General features: G+C 47.6%; 2 protein-coding genes across 2 annotated transcripts; both read left to right on the top strand.

Annotated features, from left to right (window-relative positions):
• Positions 1 to 106: 106 nt before the first annotated feature.
• DERL2 (derlin 2) lies at positions 107 to 4,670 on the top strand. The gene is made up of 7 exons (XM_030962784.1): positions 107 to 217; positions 588 to 653; positions 919 to 992; positions 1,406 to 1,499; positions 1,943 to 2,138; positions 3,093 to 3,183; positions 3,812 to 4,670. Exons 1-7 carry the CDS (start codon positions 125 to 127, stop codon positions 3,915 to 3,917), a joined length of 720 nt encoding a protein of 239 aa, XP_030818644.1. The 5' UTR covers positions 107 to 124; the 3' UTR covers positions 3,918 to 4,670.
• Positions 4,671 to 5,491: 821 nt separating this feature from the next.
• On the top strand, positions 5,492 to 16,657 carry DHX33 (DEAH-box helicase 33). Its single transcript, XM_030962783.1, is given in 13 exon segments — positions 5,492 to 5,736; positions 5,738 to 5,975; positions 6,660 to 6,820; positions 7,989 to 8,216; positions 8,825 to 8,995; positions 9,527 to 9,712; positions 10,811 to 10,922; positions 11,326 to 11,485; positions 11,865 to 11,953; positions 12,246 to 12,373; positions 12,896 to 13,099; positions 13,828 to 13,914; positions 16,130 to 16,657. Coding segments are annotated over 13 exon segments (2,190 nt in total). The 5' UTR covers positions 5,492 to 5,619; the 3' UTR covers positions 16,439 to 16,657.
• Positions 16,658 to 16,706: the final 49 nt, after the last annotated feature.

Below are 16,706 nucleotides of genomic sequence, written 5' to 3'. Positions count from 1 at the left end.
GCCGCGGGTTGACCAGTCGGCCAATGAGAGCGCAGAGCGGAGGGAGGGCGCTGCGGTTCAGCCAATAGGAGCGCTGAGCGTCGGGCGGGCGCGGAGGCGAGCGGGGCGGGGCGGGGCCGCCAAGATGGCGTACCAGACGTTCCGGCAGGAATACCTGCAGGTGCCGCCCGTGACCCGGGCCTACACCACCGCCTGCGTCCTCACCACCGCCGCCGTGGTCAGTGGCGGCCGCGGGAGGGAGGGAGGCCGTGACGGGAGCTGGGAGCGGGGCGGGGTAGCCGTGGAAGGGGAGCCCTCAGGCACCGCCCGCGCTCCGAGCCGGGTGTGGAGCCCCGAGAGCCCCTGAGCGAGGGGGCTCCCGGAACGGGCCCCGGGAGAGGTGAAAAGCACGAGTAAATAATAACAGCGCCTGAGGGTTGTTGTGTTGAGGCTCCCACTTGCCAGAAAACTCACAGTGCTGATGTGACTTGCTGGGCTCTTTTTGGCACACAGGAATGGGTTGTGCTGTTTTGAGTGTGTATTTTTCTTCTTTTTTTTTTTTTTTTTTTGTTATATTGATCCTTTCAAAATGTTTTCTTCCTTTTCAGCAATTAGAACTTATCACGCCCTTCCAGCTGTATTTCAACCCTGAGTTAATATTTAAGCACTTTCAAGTAAGTGTTTTCTGAAGCTCTGGAGGTTTTAAAATGTGCTGTAGAGTTTTTTAAGTGTTTGTCTTCTCAAAACAGTGTACTTTTTGTATTAAAAATACACTTTTTAAAAGCTACAGTAGCCAGAGTGCAGACCACTATATCTTAAAATAGGTCTTAGTTTCATTTTCTGTAAAGGAGATTTCAGTTTCATTGTTACTTATTTCTCTACTTAGACAATAAAAATAAGCTGTCATGTTTAAAGTCCTTGCATTTGTCTTATTTCCAGATATGGAGGTTAATCACAAACTACTTGTTCTTTGGACCAGTTGGCTTTAATTTTTTATTTAACATGATCTTTTTGTATCCTTCACCAAGTTGTGTTGGTTCCCTTGGCAAGCAGAGCTCCGGAGTGCAGGAATGTTGCTGTACCTGCACACAGGAGAGGTTGAGTTCCTGGGAATTCAGCAATGCCAACTTCAAGGGCTTCAAGAGGGTCTCCTTTTTAAATGGTCAAGAATTTTGCCAGTTACTTTTTTGGTGTTAAGAATTTGTGCCAGCCTGATCCTTCAGGTTGGTGCTGACCCTGGTGCAAGAGAAAATTCCAGGTAACTGTTTTGTCTCCCGGCTCACCCCTCTGTGCTGAAGTATCCAGAAAGAGCCAAGTGATGCAGTAAATTGACAAAACACTTTTAAGCTGATGTAGAAGTGGATAATTTTCTGCTTGGATGTGTCTCTCTGAACTTGCACTGGAGTTTTCCTGACCTTGGCCTCAGATACCGCTACTGCCGCATGCTTGAGGAAGGCTCTTTCCGGGGTCGCACGGCAGATTTTGTATTTATGTTCCTTTTTGGAGGACTTTTAATGACTGTATCCTTTCTGGTTTAATTCCAAGCTCCTTTAGTAAACATACAGAAGTGTGAAGGAGAGCTGAAACCATGTTCTTACTGTTACCTTAATATAGTTTGTTGCACAAGGAGTACCGATAGTTGTCAGTGTGGTTTTGAATATTCTGGGATTGTTGCTGGTTTTTCAGGGTTTTTTCTGCTTGATCATGGAAATGAACTTAGCAGGGGGCTGTTCAGATGTGGGATCATGCTCAGGTTGTCTGTGAAGAATTAAATTCTGCTTTAATGAGATTATTCATGCTGCAGGTACCCCGAATCCTGCTGCACCTGTTGGATTTGATGACCAGTAGTTTGACATCCTTACACCTGAGAAAGCGGATTTACCAGTTGTGTGGAAAACACAAGATTACAAATTAAACTGTGAATTCCTGACCTCAAAAGAGTTTCCTTAACGAGCCATGGCAGCTTTTTGGGCTGTTTGTGAACCTGGTGTTCCTGGGGCAGGCGTTCACCATCATGCTGGTGTACGTGTGGAGCCGCAGGAACCCCTACGTCCGCATGAACTTCTTTGGGCTCCTCATCTTCCAAGCCCCTTTCCTACCCTGGGTATTGATGGGCTTTTCTCTGCTCTTGGGGAACTCCATCATTGTGGATCTCCTGGGTGAGCAATGGCAGCAATCTCATGAGGATCTGTTCATCCTCGTGTTTTACGTGAAACAGAAAATGGAGATTTGTCCCATTTTTGGGCTAACTAATGCTTGGTGTTAGTTCTTCTGATACATTTATTATTTTATATTTATATTGCTAGGCTTTTCTGATTTCTAGCCATTGTAATGTGTTTTGTGCTGTGATAAGGATGGAAAGAGCTTCTAATATTTTTTGTTTTCTGATGTTTTTTATTCTGCCTTTTGATTGCTTGGAATCAGCCCTAATGCATCATCTGACCATAGCATCAGTCTACTGAAATAAAATAGTTTATATTGCTATTTTATCAACTTTAATAGAGCCAAACCATCAGTATTTTTAATAATGACAAGATGTTTTCCCAATATTAATGCCGTATAATATAAGTTAAACTTTTTACCTGTTGTTAGCTTTCTTCCTGAGGTTTTGTATTTCTGTATCACCAAATCCAAGGGCTAATTAATGTTTGGTGTTAGTTCTTCTGATATATTTATTATTTTATATTTGTATTTTTAGGCTTTTCTGATTTCTAGCCATTGTAGCATGTTTTGTGCTGTGATAAGGATGGAAAGAGCTTTTGATGTTTTGGCTTTTTATTGCTTGGAATCAGCCCTGATGCATCATCTGACTATAGCATCAGTCTACTAAAATCAAATAGCTTATATTACTATTTTATCAACTCTAATAGAGCCAAAACATCAGTATTTTTAATAATGATAAGACCTTTCCCCAATATTAATGTCCTGTAATATAAGTTAAGCTTTTTGCCTGTTGTTAGCTTTCTTCCTTAGGTTTTGTATTTCTGTATCATCAAATTTTCTGTGGAAGAACAAATGTATGTTGTTTTTCTGAAAACTCTAGTGTAAAGCATTTGAGAATTGTAAAGGAGAACTACTGAAAAATCACCTTTTGGCTTTTGTTTCTATACCAGGCATTGCTGTTGGGCATATATATTTTTTCTTAGAGGATGTCTTTCCCAATCAGCCTGGTGGTGGGAGGCTCCTGAGAACACCGTCTGTCCTGTGAGTATTGGTGTCTGCTTTGGAAGAGACGTGGCAAAAGTGCTTGTCTGGAAAACTGTTTGCAATTCAGTCACATCATTTGAGCAGAGACACAATTGGGGAGTGTCTCTTCTTGCTTTTTATTGAACTCATGTTGCCAAACAAGGAGCTGGAATTTGTTTAAGTGGGAACCAACTTAAATTGGAGAAGAGCTAAGGATTTTACCTTTGGTTTCTCTGATAAGACTTGTCAAGCGTTGCTGACAGCACCAAAGCTGTGTCCCCTGCTGAGTGTGAACAGTGGCTGAGATATTACATATAAGATATGTAGTGGTTTTTTTCTTCTGTAAGTCATCCTCACATTACAATATTGGGAAAAAAATATCAATGTTTATAGTGTTTATGGTTGTTTTTCACAGAATTGTTAGGCTATCCTGAAGATATTTGGCCTAGAATATTTATACATAAATAGCAGAATAACCTCTTCAGTCTTGGTTTGGGATCTCCTTCCTAGTGGCTCCAAATTGGACAGCATAAACCCCACTGCCTGGGCAAGCTGTTCTTGAAGGAGGACACTGCAGCATGTGAGCTGTCTTGATGTTGCAGTGAAAGCTGTGTTTTAAAGGATCACCATGCTTTGTGTTTTGCAGGAAAGCAATATTTGACACCCCAGAGGATGACCCCAACTACAACCCCTTGCCAGAGGAGCGGCCGGGGGGCTTTGCCTGGGGAGAGGGGCAGCGCCTCGGGGGTTAATCAGGGCCTGGGGCTGACACTGGCCTGGCTCCAGCCCCATGGGGACTCCTTCCCCAGCACACAGAGGACTCTGACAGCTCTATGGTTTGCAACACAAGCACTTTATGAAATGCAGTCTCATCCGAGGCACTCCCAGCACCCTTCCCAATCAGGGAATTCATTGTGCTGGACATCATCTAAATCCAGTGAAGCCAAAAATGTAAAGCTGGAAGCTGTTTCCTGTTAACTTCAGTTAACAAGGCCACACAAGTACTTGTTTAAAGTGATTTCTAAAGCATTTTTTCAAGTTATTTGATACATGAAACTGTATGGGAAACTTTATAGAGGACAAACCCAACTTTTTGGGATTTAACTAATTTTTTTTTATTCTTTGATAAAACAACTGCAAGATGATTGAAAGGCTAAGTCAATATTGCAATGGCAGAAGGTTGTTTAATCTGAGGTGCTGCTGTCTCCAGTCATCTTTGAACTGCAGGGAACACAACATGCAGCTTTTCACTCTGCCAGTTGGATTTTTGGAAGGTTCTGCAGGCTGAGGCTACATTTTGGTGGTTTTTTCCCCCAAAGACTGTGTGTTCAGGTGCCCAGTTTTCAGACTGGTGATTAAATAGGTGTGCCTGCAAAATCCACCCCCATGTGCCCTCTGCTGATACTGGATGACCTGCAGCACTAGAGAAGGAAACTTGTCTGGAGTCAGGACTCAAAAAATGATGATGAGTTGAATAAAATGTCTTGTGGATCCTTTTTGGTTAATCCTCTGTATCATCCTGTAGTGTTGAGGCAGCAGGGGCTGGAAAAAGCAAATCCTTGAAGAGACAGAGATACCTGCAGCTTTTCCCACAAGTGTCTCAGAAGTGCAGGACACAGCATTGTCTGCTCAGGATGTGAAATGCGTGGTCTGTGGATGGAATTTGTTGTATCCAACACAGGCCAGTGAGGCTGAGTGGCATTTAGCTTAAAGCTGCATTGATTATAAATATCTCTGAGTAGCCACATAGGAATTTGGAGCTCAATTCAGCTCATCATGATCACTTGTTCTTAAATTGCCATAGAAAGTATTGGGTGGAGTTTTATTGATTCTATAATAATAGATAAAAGGAGTTAAAGCTGCATCTTCATTCTGCATTTTAGGGGGTGGGCCTACCCATGATGTGATTATCTAAGTTAGTCTCAGATTTTGCTTTTAAAAACTCGTTACAGGTTTTAGTTTTTTAAATTTATAGTCCAGGAGATAAATGTGTGGGGATCTCAGGGGAAATGCTTTGTCCACAAGCAGTGTGTTAGATTCTGATAAAATGTGTGAGGTAATTTGTTGTCTGCATTTTTATTTGTTAAATGTTACAAAAAGTTATGGAAGCTTTGGGAAGTTTTACAGGTTTTTTGGTCTGTTTTTGGGGCAGTTTTGATTGTTTCTAAAACAGACTTCTAGAGCTCCTAGAGAGCAAGAATGAAAGCGTTTCGGACAATGTTGCTTCAGCGTAGGCTATGAGGCAGGAATGAAATAAAAACCTTATTTTTGCGTATTCTTTTTAGTTCAGTGTTTGAGAGCCGTTCTGTAGCTTGTTACTGGGACAAGTCCTGAGTGGCAGCATGTCCGTACCCTGCTCACAGCCGGCTCTCTGCCCTCCTCGGCTACATTTTGCTGCCTTTTGGAGTCCGCGATGTTTCCGAGGCTCCTGAGGGGCGCCCGGAGCCGGGAGCGATGCAAATGGCGGTGGCGGCGGGACTACAACTCCCAGGGTGCTCCGCGCAGCGTCGGGCGGTGACGTCATCGCTGCGCCAGAGAGCCCGTGCTGCGTGGCCCCGGCTGGGAACGGCGGGAGCCCCGGGACCGACCCGGGCGGGCCGGGACAGACCGGAGCGGGCCGGGACCGCGGGGGAAGATGGCTCAGGACAGAGAGGAGCCTCCGGCCAAGCGGTTCAAGGCGGCGCCCCCCGGCACGCAGCCTCAGAGCGCCGCGCCGCCCGCACACGTGCAGCGGCGCTCCCTGCCCATCTCCGGGGCCCGCGGGCCGCTGCTGGCCCGGCTCCGCCACCTCGACACCGCCGTGCTCATCGGTGAGTGCCGGGACCAGGGCCCTCAGCTGGCCCACGGAGCGGGCTGGGCTGGGAAAGCTGCCCAGAAACGGGCTGGGTGTAAACCTGAAGTGTGGCGAGCAGGGAATGACTTCTGTGCTTTGGCAGCCGGGGTTTCTGTGGAGCAGGTTAAAGTATTTCCCTCTCCTTACGCTGTCTGCCTGGAGTTCAGTCAAAGCCAGATGACCAAGCTCTCCTCTTCTGAAGACTCTTCTCACTTACATTTTCACTGATTTTATTTTATTATGCTTTCACTGATTTTATTATATTTTTCTGTTCTGCAAACGAAAAAGCTTTTTGTTGGACTTTCAGGAGCTGAAGATGTATAACTTCCCACCTAGTAAAGACTCAGCATTTATTATAATTAAATGAAAAATGCTTTGTGTGTCGGTCCTGTTAGCGTCACAGCACAGACACTTCACCTCCAGAGAGGCTGGAGTGGGTTTGTGAACCAGAGTGTGGCTGGAGCTCTGCAGAGGAGTGGCCCAGCAGCACGAGGAGGGCGCTGGGTGCCATCTCTGACCTGCCACTGCTTTGTGGTGGGAATTTCCCTGTCTGTCTTCAGCTTCCCCATCCTCAAATAGGGCTAAAAGTTAACATAAAAAACCCAGTTTGACAATGCTATAGAAGTGTGGGGAGAAACTCTATTGCCTTGGTATTCCCTAGGAGAAACAGGCTCGGGGAAGACCACTCAGCTGCCTCAGTTCCTGTACGAGGCGGGGATTGGGCAGCCCGGTGTCATCGCTGTGACCCAGCCCCGCAGGGTGGCAGCTGTCACCCTGGCTGCCAGAGTTGCTGAGGAGAAGAGGACAGAGCTGGGGAAGCTGGTAGGTTATCTGCAGATTAATTTTGGTTTGGTGCTGCTCTGGGGATGGGGCCCTGTCAGGCTGCAGTGGGTAGGGTAATAACCAGCCACAGGGGGGATGGTCTTAATTTCATAATTGGTTTTGGGTGCCACAATGGAATGAGGATGGAAAAGCTGTCAGGGAGTGCTCAAAGGAGCAGCATGAAGATGGTGAAGGGGTCAGGAGGGGCCACATAATAGGAATGGCTGAGAGCACTTGATCTGTTCAGCTGGAGAAGTGGAGAATTTGGTCTGCAGCTTCCTCCCGAGGGGCAGCTCCAATTTCTGCTCTCTGTGGCCAGGGACAGGACCTGAGGGAACAGCTGGAGCTGTGTCAGGGGAGTCTTGGTTAGATACCAGGGAAAGGTGTTTCCCCTGGAGGGTGCTGGCACTGCCCAGGGAATGGGCACAGCCCTGAGGCTGTCAGAGCTCCAGGAGAGTTTGGACCACGCTCCAGGGGTGCCCAGGGTGGGATTGTTGGGTGTCTGTGCAGGGCCAGGAGCTGCACTGGGTGATCCTGTGGGTTCCATCCAGCTCAGGATATTCTCTGATTCTATACTTAAATGAGTGGACAGAAATGGCTCTTTACCTGTCCCATGACAGGGTGTGCATGGTCTGTCTCTGTGGTATTGAACTTCCTGCTCTGGGTTGTTCTACTTGAAAAAGTACTAATTCATGAATAAAACAAAAAAAAACATTGTGCTCTCTTCCATTGCTCCCTGTGTCAGGAATCACTGAGGGAGAGCAGAGTGCTGAATTAGTGCAGGTTTGGGGGAGAAAGGCAGAGGAGAAAGAATTCCCCTGCATAAAATCCTTGGAGAGCCTGGAATCATTTCTGGGGGAAGGGAAAGGGAAGGGAAGGGAAGGGAAGGGGAAGGAAGGAAGGAAACTAACTGACTGAACTTGGGGGGCATTTATGGTGAACTTCTAGTTAGGAAGAAGCCAACTAGAGATGTTGGGAGTATCATTTGTGTGGCTTGCTACATTTAGAAGAGGAACTACTCCCAGCAGTTAAACTGCTCTGCTTTCCAGAGCTCCTGGTTGACTCAGTCCAGTGCAGTGACCAGGGGCTTTGTGGCCCTTCCCTGTGGCACGAGGGCAGTGTGAAATGCCAGTCTGTGTGCCCGTGCTCCCTGTGTTTCCTCGCCCAGGTTGGCTACACGGTGCGCTTCGACGACTGCTCGAGCGCGCAGACGCGGCTGCGGTTCCTGACGGACGGGATGCTGCTGCGCGAGGCCATCGGGGACCCCCTGCTGCACAAGTACAGCGTGGCCATCCTGGATGAGGCCCACGAGAGGACCATCCACACTGATGTGCTCTTTGGGGTGGTCAAAGCCGCTCAGAAGAAGCGAAAGGAGCGGGGCCTGCGGCCGCTGAAAGTGTGTTCATTCAGGATGGCGGTGAAGGGCGGGGTGGGGCTGGGCTCTGGGTGCTCTGAGCATCTACTGGGGCCTTCCAAAGGGTTTGGAATTTCAGCTTTGACTGTTTTTCTGTTCCTAAAAAGTCACTTTAAATCTCAGTCGTTAAGGGTGTCTGACTTATGATGTATGGGCCTGATATGACACCTCTGAACAAGGTATCTGGTCACCACCATGATCCCTTTTTTCCACAAAAGCCCCAGGCAGAGTGCTGGGGAGGTTTTGGCACTCCAGGTGCAGGAGCTCTGGCTGATGGGACATGCTCGTTCCCAGGTAGGGCACTGCACATTAGGATGGGTGGGCATGTCAGGAATTTGTGTGAAAGCACGTTGGTCTGGCAGGGACTTGGCATGGTCTTGTTCCACACACCAGCCCATTCTGTCACACCATTTTCTGCTTGTGTTAAAAAACTGATGGCTTTAATGAGGGGAGATCACTCTCTTCTGTCCCAAAGCCTGTTCTGAGCATGGTTCTCAGGATCCAGAAGCTGACTTTTGGCTGGTCCTGACTCGTTGGTGGCCAGCTGGATGGAAGGTGCAGTGCTGACCCATGCTGTGCTCCCCCTGAAGGTGATTGTCATGTCAGCCACCATGGATGTTGACCTGTTCTCCCAGTACTTCAGTGGAGCTCCTGTCATCTATCTGGAGGGCCGGCAGCATCCCATTGACATCTTCTACACCAAGGAGAGGCAGAGTGACTACCTGCAGGCAGCACTGGTGTCCATCTTCCAAATCCACCAGGTATGAGGGTCTCTGCATGTTTGTGTCCCTCTGGGGCCTGGGGTTCGTGTTTTGTGCTGGGGTGTTTGACTGCCAAACACCTGGATTGTTGTGTTGTTTCATTAAACTGCATTTAATGCTTTGAAGTTGCTGCTGCTGTTGGGATTTGGGATCTGTATGTCCAGGCTGGAGCTGAAGGGAGACTGCCAAGCAAAGCTCTATAATGTCAGCTCATGCCTGAAACCTGAGTGTTCCCCTCACCTGAGTTCTCTGTACCTGGGTGCTTGTTGGCCCTCTCTGTCTGGCATGGACAGTTATTTGGGGACACAGCAATTCCTCCATCCTTTTAACACTCAATCCCTCAAAATGTGATTTACTCTTTGCCTCTGGTGAATCCATTGGGAATTCTGGCTGTTACATCCTTGCACCACATGTGTGTCTTCTCTTTCTTCTTAGCCCCCTTCAGTGACTGCCAGAGCCACATCTCATTACCAATCTCAGTTCTCCTTTTCTACCCAAACCCTCCTAACTTGCTTTTTCCTCTGGCTCCAGGAAGCCCCTGCATGCCAGGACATCCTGGTGTTCCTGACTGGTCAGGAAGAAATTGAAGCAATGACCAAAACGTGTCGAGACGTTGCCCAGCATCTCCCTGAGGGCTGCCCACGGATGACAGTGCTGCCCCTTTATGCTTCTCTGCCCCACTCCCAACAACTCCGTGCCTTTAAACCCACCCCTGAGGTGAGGGAATAGGAGGGGTTTTGCTTCAGTGAGTCTTAGGATGAAACATGTGGGCTTTAAGGGGCTAAAGCAGTCTGTACTGATAGTAATCGATAATCTCTTGTGTTTGTGGGGTTCCAAGATGAAGGGAGGAATGATGCATCTGACTCTATGTTCTTAGAAGGTTAATTTATTATTTTAAGATACTATATTATATTAAAGAATAGTATACTTGTCTATACTAAAGAATACAGAAAGGATACTTACAGAAGGCAACAAAGATCATAATGAAAACTCATGACTCCTTCCAGAGTCTCGACACAGCCTGACTGTGATTGGTCATTAAGCCAAAACAATTCCCATGAAACCAATGAAGCAACCACCTGTTGGTAAACAATGTCTAAACACATTCCAAAGCACCAAACACAGGAGAAGCAAATGAGATAATATTGTTTTCCTTTTTCTCTGAGGCTTCTCAGCTTCCCAGGAGAAGAATCTTGGGCAAGGGGATTTTTCCAGAAAATATAACAGAGACAATAGTCTCTGTTGGCTTTAGGCTGGGTGGTTCCAGAGATATGATACACTGCAACTCTGATGATTTTAACAGATGCATTCAGTAAGTCACATGGGATCATAAAAAGAAGGAAGGGTTAGAAGGCACAGGAATTTAAATTTCCTCCATTTCATAGGAATTTTTTGTCCATATGACAAAAAAGCTACAACAGCTAATGGGGGAAATACTGAGTAAGCTGAAAACCTGAGAATATTTGTCAGGGCCATAAGGAAAAGAATTCATGCTGCCTCAGGCTCTTTTTTACCTACTCAGGAGATAAATAAGAACACAAATGTTGTGCCAGAAGTGAAACCAAAATTGTTGAAAGATATATTGAGAACAGCTGTTCTGGTGGTGTGTTTTGTTGCAAAAGCAGAAGAATGTTTTAGAAAGTGATTAGAAACTGAAGATTACCTTAGTTTCTGAGAGCTGGCACAGCAAGCATAGTTTGTCCTCACAATGTGGGGCAGGGCTTGGCCCACACAGGCCAAAAGCAGCAGAATTTCTGTGTTGCAGCTGCTCTGAGGTGGCCTTGGCTTGGGTTTGATTCTTTTCCTTCCTCCCAGGGCTGTCGCAAAGTGATCCTCTCCACCAACATTGCAGAGACCTCCATCACCATTGCTGGCATAAAATTCGTTGTGGACACAGGCATGGTCAAAGCCAAGAAGTACAGCCCTGGTGAGGAATTCTGAGGAGGAACAGGGGCAAAATTGGGTTTGGGTTTCTAGAAGTTACTGGAGGCCCTAAGCCTCACTTTTCAGAGGATTTCAAACACCCTCCATGCTGTTTAAATAATGTCCTAGGTTTGGGGTGGGGGTGTTTTTGTGGGGTTTTTTGAGTATCAGCCACAAGGGAGTAAAAATCTGTCAGATGTAAATCTTCTCTTCATGGACACAGCATGGGATAGTTCACAGTGCTGCACCAAGTGAAGCACAGTGCTGAAGTTCGCTGTGCTGAACCAAGTGAGATCTGAGCCGGATTTGAATGGCAAACCCTGGGAATTCTTACTGCTAATCCTCTGTGTTTTCCAAAGCTGTGCCTTCCTCAGGCACTGACTGAGGTGATGCTTTTCCATGCGCAGAAACTGGCCTGGAGGTGCTGGCAGTGCAGCAGGTGTCCAAGGCCCAGGCTTGGCAGCGCACGGGCAGAGCAGGGAGGCAGCAGAGCGGGATCTGCTACCGGCTCTACACAGAGGAGGACTTTGAGAAGTTTGAGGAGATGACAACACCTGAGATACAGAGGTGAGGACAGAGCCATCAAGCCATCACACTCCTTGTCACACCTCTTTTTACAGCTGGGGCTGTGGGAAGAGCTGAGCAGCAAAACTGGATCTAGGGGCTGGCGTGGTGACTTGAGAAAAATGGAAGTGTGGGGACTAAACAGAAAAACTGGGAAATGTTTGCTCAGGGTGGACACTTGGGCACTGAGTCTCCAAACATATAAAGCAATAGTTCTGACTGTCCTCCAGATTTTGGACTTGCCTCTTCCTGGTTAGGAAATAAGGCTTCAGCAGCGGCATCAGACCTTCTGTGTGTCAAGCTGCAGCACAGGCCTGAGACTATCTCAGCTTCTATGAAAAAAATAAAAGAACTATCTCAGTTGTTTTTTCTGCCTATGCAGGTGTAACCTGGCCAATGTGGTGCTTCAGCTCCTGGCCCTGAAAATTCCCAATGTGCTCACCTTTGACTTCATGTCCAAACCATCTCCTGGTAAGTGGCTACAAAGGCAGCCTTGGGGAAAAAGAGCAGGAAAATCTTGGGCCATGAGGTGTCATAACAACACAACATGAAGGTGTGCCCTGACTGCCAAGGGAGGCTGGAGTAAATGGGGAATGGTACTTGTTCTCCTGGACAGAGGAGGATAAACCACATTTTGGACTCTGATTTCTATAAATAGAAAGAGAAATTGCCAGGAGAGGGAGTCAGTGGTGGAACCAGCTGATCTTCACATCCCTCACTGGGAGACAGGAGGCCTCACAGCCCAGTGTCCTTGTTTTGGCAGATGCTATTCAAGCAGCAATTGATCAGCTGGAACTGCTGGGAGCTGTGACCCAAAAAGAAGGTCAGCTTGTCCTGACCCCCCTGGGAAAGAAAATGGCAGCCTTTCCACTGGATCCAAAGTTCTCCAAGGTAAAAACTGCAGAAAAATGAACATTTTTAATCTCATGTACTCATCTCAGTACCATTGATGTTTCTCTTTCAAACTCCTTAAACAAGGTGTGAAATTTGGGGTGCTTGCAGCTGTACTGGTATATTTGCTGTACATTACTGTACATAATTTACAGCCCTTTTGCTGGATTGCTTATCATTTGTTATTAAATTCAAGGAAGTTTTTTAAAAGAGAATTGATTTACTCTGGCACCTCTGAAGGTGAACAAGACAGATTTGCTTGCAATTTTCAGGATTGTTTAGCAGGTCCATGAAGTGTCTGTGCCGGTTTTGCACTGGGCAGTGTCAGAGAGGAGCCTGGCAGGTGCTGTTACAGGTGCTTGGTGAGCCCATCAGAGAATTTACAGCTGTTCCTAGGCCCGGATGTTTGAGATTGTCCTAAGCAATGTTTGGTCGAGTTCCTGGGCTGCCAGGCAGCAGAAAGATCTGCCCAGCTGAAGTGGATTTGGTCAACTAAAGATGAGTTTTGTTGTGTCTGTGCAGGCCATCCTCGTGTCCCCCCAGTTCCACTGTGCAGAGGAGATCCTGACCATTGTGTCACTGTTGTCAGTGGACAGTGTCCTCCACAACCCCCCTGCCCAGAGGGATGAGGTGCAGGCTGTCAGGAAGAAGTTCATCTCCAGTGAGGGGGATCATCTCACCCTGCTCAACGTGTACAGGGCCTACAAGAGCGTGAACGGGCACAAGGTGGGATGGTCTGAGCTGCCAGTGCTGGCTGAGCTCTGGGGTGAGGAGGTTTGAGCAGAGAGCAGAGTGACACCTGCATCCTCCATGGCTGGTGCCACAGGCATCCTCCAATCAGAGAGGAAAGAGGGCTCATCCTTTACATCTGGGGAATTGGAGGAAGTTCTGTAACAAAGGTTCCTACAGACAGCTCTGGCAGAGCTTTGTGGGGTCAGTTCTGTAATCACAGCCAGGGCTCTTTCTGCCCTGGTTCCAGAAGGGAGTGGGAGAGTGCTGAGATTTGAAGATAAATATCTGGACATGCTCTGGGACAGGATCATTGGAAGAACACTGAGCATGTTTAAAAGCAGATTTGGATTTATCCTACCCTATCAACCCCTCATATTGATCTGTGGACTCATGCACCCCATTCCTTGCAGCACCTGTCATTCTTACCTGGTGTGTTTTCACCACCTGCAGGATAACAAGTGTTATCCTCTGTTCTGCTCTTGGTGGCCTTGCAGAGCAGCTCTGAGTGGGAAAAGAACCACCACCTGCTGTTTCTGAACAGTGTGGAAGGGAATCTAGACATAGTGGAGTAAAGGGGGGTAGAAATATGACCAGGAAAGGGGTCAGCATGTTTTCTCTGAGGCAGATTGTAGAGGGGATTCTGCTTTTCGTGGTATCCAAAGGCTGTCATGCTCCTGGGGTGAAGAAATATCGCCTTCTAACTCCTGGTGTCTCTGCTGCAGGGGTGGTGCAGAGAGAACTTTATCAATGGCAGGAACATGAAGCTGATGGCAGAAGTCAGAGCTCAGCTCAGAGACATCTGTGTAAAGGTAACTTGCTTCTATATTCAATTTCTCTGTTTCACCTGTTGGTATTTTCCCAAACTGATGTTACTGTGCACCAAGCCCCAAGTGAGAAAATGTGGGGTTGTTTTCAGTCTCCTGTAAATAGCTGGCTAAAATTCTTGACTGTGCAGTTACATCCCAAAACTCTTAAAGCCACAGGGCTTAGTGAGTCAAGGAGAAATGGGAACCTCTGAGAAGACTTCTCAGGGAAAGGACAGGTTTTGCTAAGGGTTTTTCCTGCTCTAATGCAGGTGGGACTGTGCTGTGTGTGCCACAGAGTGCTGGCAGCCTGTGCTGGCTGGCTTCTCCATGCAGTCAGGCATTCAGTGTGGCAGCAGCTTCCCCCCAGTGCTGTTCCTGCTGGGCACAGCCTGGGAGCTGCCACTGAACCCCTGGCAGTGTGCAGTGACATGGGAGCCACCCTCTGGGGTATCATTTGTGAATGCTGGTCAGCCTTAAATTCCCTTCCAGAAGGAGAATGATGATCCATTCTGTTGGCTCTTAGTCTGGCTTAGCCTAGCATCCACTCAGCTGAATTCCCAGTGAATCCCCAGCATTCTGACCCAGAAAAATCCCCCAGGATTTCTGAAGTGAAACAGTGTCACTGTAAGGGTCAGGACTGGGTAAGCAGTGACACAGACTCTAGGTCAGAAGGCTAACAGGCTAGAACCCCAACTTCACTGGAAATGCTTCTTTTATACACTGGTCAGTACAGGTGGACTGTAGCAGTCTGAATTGCTGCTAGCATAGTCCAGGGGAAGGAAGCAAAAAGGACCTTTGCATAATATCCACAGATGTTTCATTCAGCCACACAGCGAGATGATCAGGGCCCAGTACACACACACAGAGGGTCTGGCTTACTCTCTGCAGGGGCCTGGGGGCTGACCCTGGTCTGGGGCAGTACAAAGATGAGGGGCAGTCAGGGCATAGGGAAGGTGTGGCTCAGGGACATAGGGACAGACACAGGAACAGGGGAAGGAGCCCATGGGCTCTAACAGAGCTTTTTGAGGGAAGCTTCTTGTGTCTCCCTAGACCAGGGAATGCCCCCCCCAGGGTCTCCACAGTGGACCTGATTGGTCATTTAATCAATACATTTCACATAATTGGCTAATTAACAAGACACCCATTTATAAACAACCTCACAGGCAAAACACTTTATTGCAAAACACCAGGTGCATATTGTCTAGAATTCTTTCTCTCTAGCTCCCTAAAGCTTCCCATGGGAAAAGCTGACTCATGGGAAAGCTTGTCTAGATTTCTCTCTCTCTGACCAGAGAGCTGCCACTACAAAACAGGGTTGTATTGTTTTGTGGAGATAACCAAAAACTCCACAACTTTGTGAAAGTTGTAAAGCTGGTATGTTTATTACAGCGCTGGATTCATGTGGAGATTACTCTCCTTAAAAGACATGCTGGGAACTTCAGGTTTCTTTTTATCTCCCTCTCAAATACATATGCATACAATTTCACAATAGGTTCATACAAGTGATGGTGTTCACAGGGGTCTTAGGCTGAGGGAAGAGACGAGGATCTGACTCCATGTTTCAGAAAGCTTGATTTATTATTTTATGATATATATTACATTAAAACTATACTAAAAGAATAGAAGAAAGGATTTCATCAGAAGGCTAGCTAAGAATAGAAAAAGAAAGAATGATAACAAAGGCTGGTGGCTCGGACTCTCTGTCTGAGCCAGCTGGGCTGTGATTGGCCATTAATTAGAAACAACTAACATGGGCCAATCAAAGATGCACCTGTTGCATTCCACAGCAGCAGATAATTATTATTTACATTTTGTTCCTGAGGCCTCTCAGCTTCTCAGGAGGAAAAATCCTAAGGAAAGGATTTTTCATAAAAGATGTCTGTGACACCTACATATTCATTTTTATGAGGTTCGTGTGACATTTGTCACTGGTTCTTCTTTATCAGAGAGAAATCTTAGGTCAGGTTGTCCTGCTCTTACAGCAGTCTCTCTGTCTCTCTTTATCACCTTCTCTCTCTTCTCCCTTATCTCTGTCCTTCACTGAAGCAGTTTCTCTGAGGCTTTTGCAGTCAGGCTAAATACCTATGTTTTCTGACCACACACTCAAAGATGTACATTTCCCCTAAATCAAAATGGATTTCTACTCTGGAAAATTTCAACTCTGTCTCAGTATCCCCACGAGGGTGCAGGTTGTTCTTGCTCACTCTTGTGTCCGCAGCTGTCGGTGCCCCTGGAGTCGTGCCGCGGGGACACGGCGGGCGTGCGGCGCTGCCTGGCCCACAGCCTGTTCATGAACGCGGCCCAGCTGCGCCCGGACGGCTCCTACAGCACCGTGGGCTCCCAGCAGGCCGTGGCCATCCACCCCTCCTCGGTGCTGTTCCAGTGCAAGCCTGCCTGCGTGGTGTACACCGGGCTGCTGCGCACCAGCCGCTGCTACATGCGCGACCTGTGCCCGGTGGACGCGGAGTGGCTGCTGGAGGCTGCACCCGAATACTTCCACAGGAGGCTCCGCACAGCCAAGAGCTGACCTGGCACCAGCTGGCTCAGCTTCTCCTTGAAAGACTTTCTAAAAAGTACTGGAATAATTACCAATACAGCTGGACAGGACGTTCCTGAGCTTGGCTGGCCCTCACTGCTGAACCAAACAGCGGCACTGTGGTGTTTCACCCCAGAGACACTTTGGGCTGGCTGGGTGTGTGGTGTTTCACCCCAGAGACACTTTTGGCTGGCTGGGTGTGTGGTGTTTCACCCCAGAGACAGTTTTGGCTGGCTGGGTGTGTGGTGTTTCACCCCAC

Source organism: Camarhynchus parvulus, chromosome 19 (assembly GCF_901933205.1).
Source record: "Camarhynchus parvulus chromosome 19, STF_HiC, whole genome shotgun sequence".
NCBI lineage: Eukaryota > Metazoa > Chordata > Aves > Passeriformes > Thraupidae > Camarhynchus > Camarhynchus parvulus.
The sequence above is the reverse complement of the archived record's forward strand: the minus strand, read 5'-3'. Positions and strand labels throughout refer to the sequence as shown.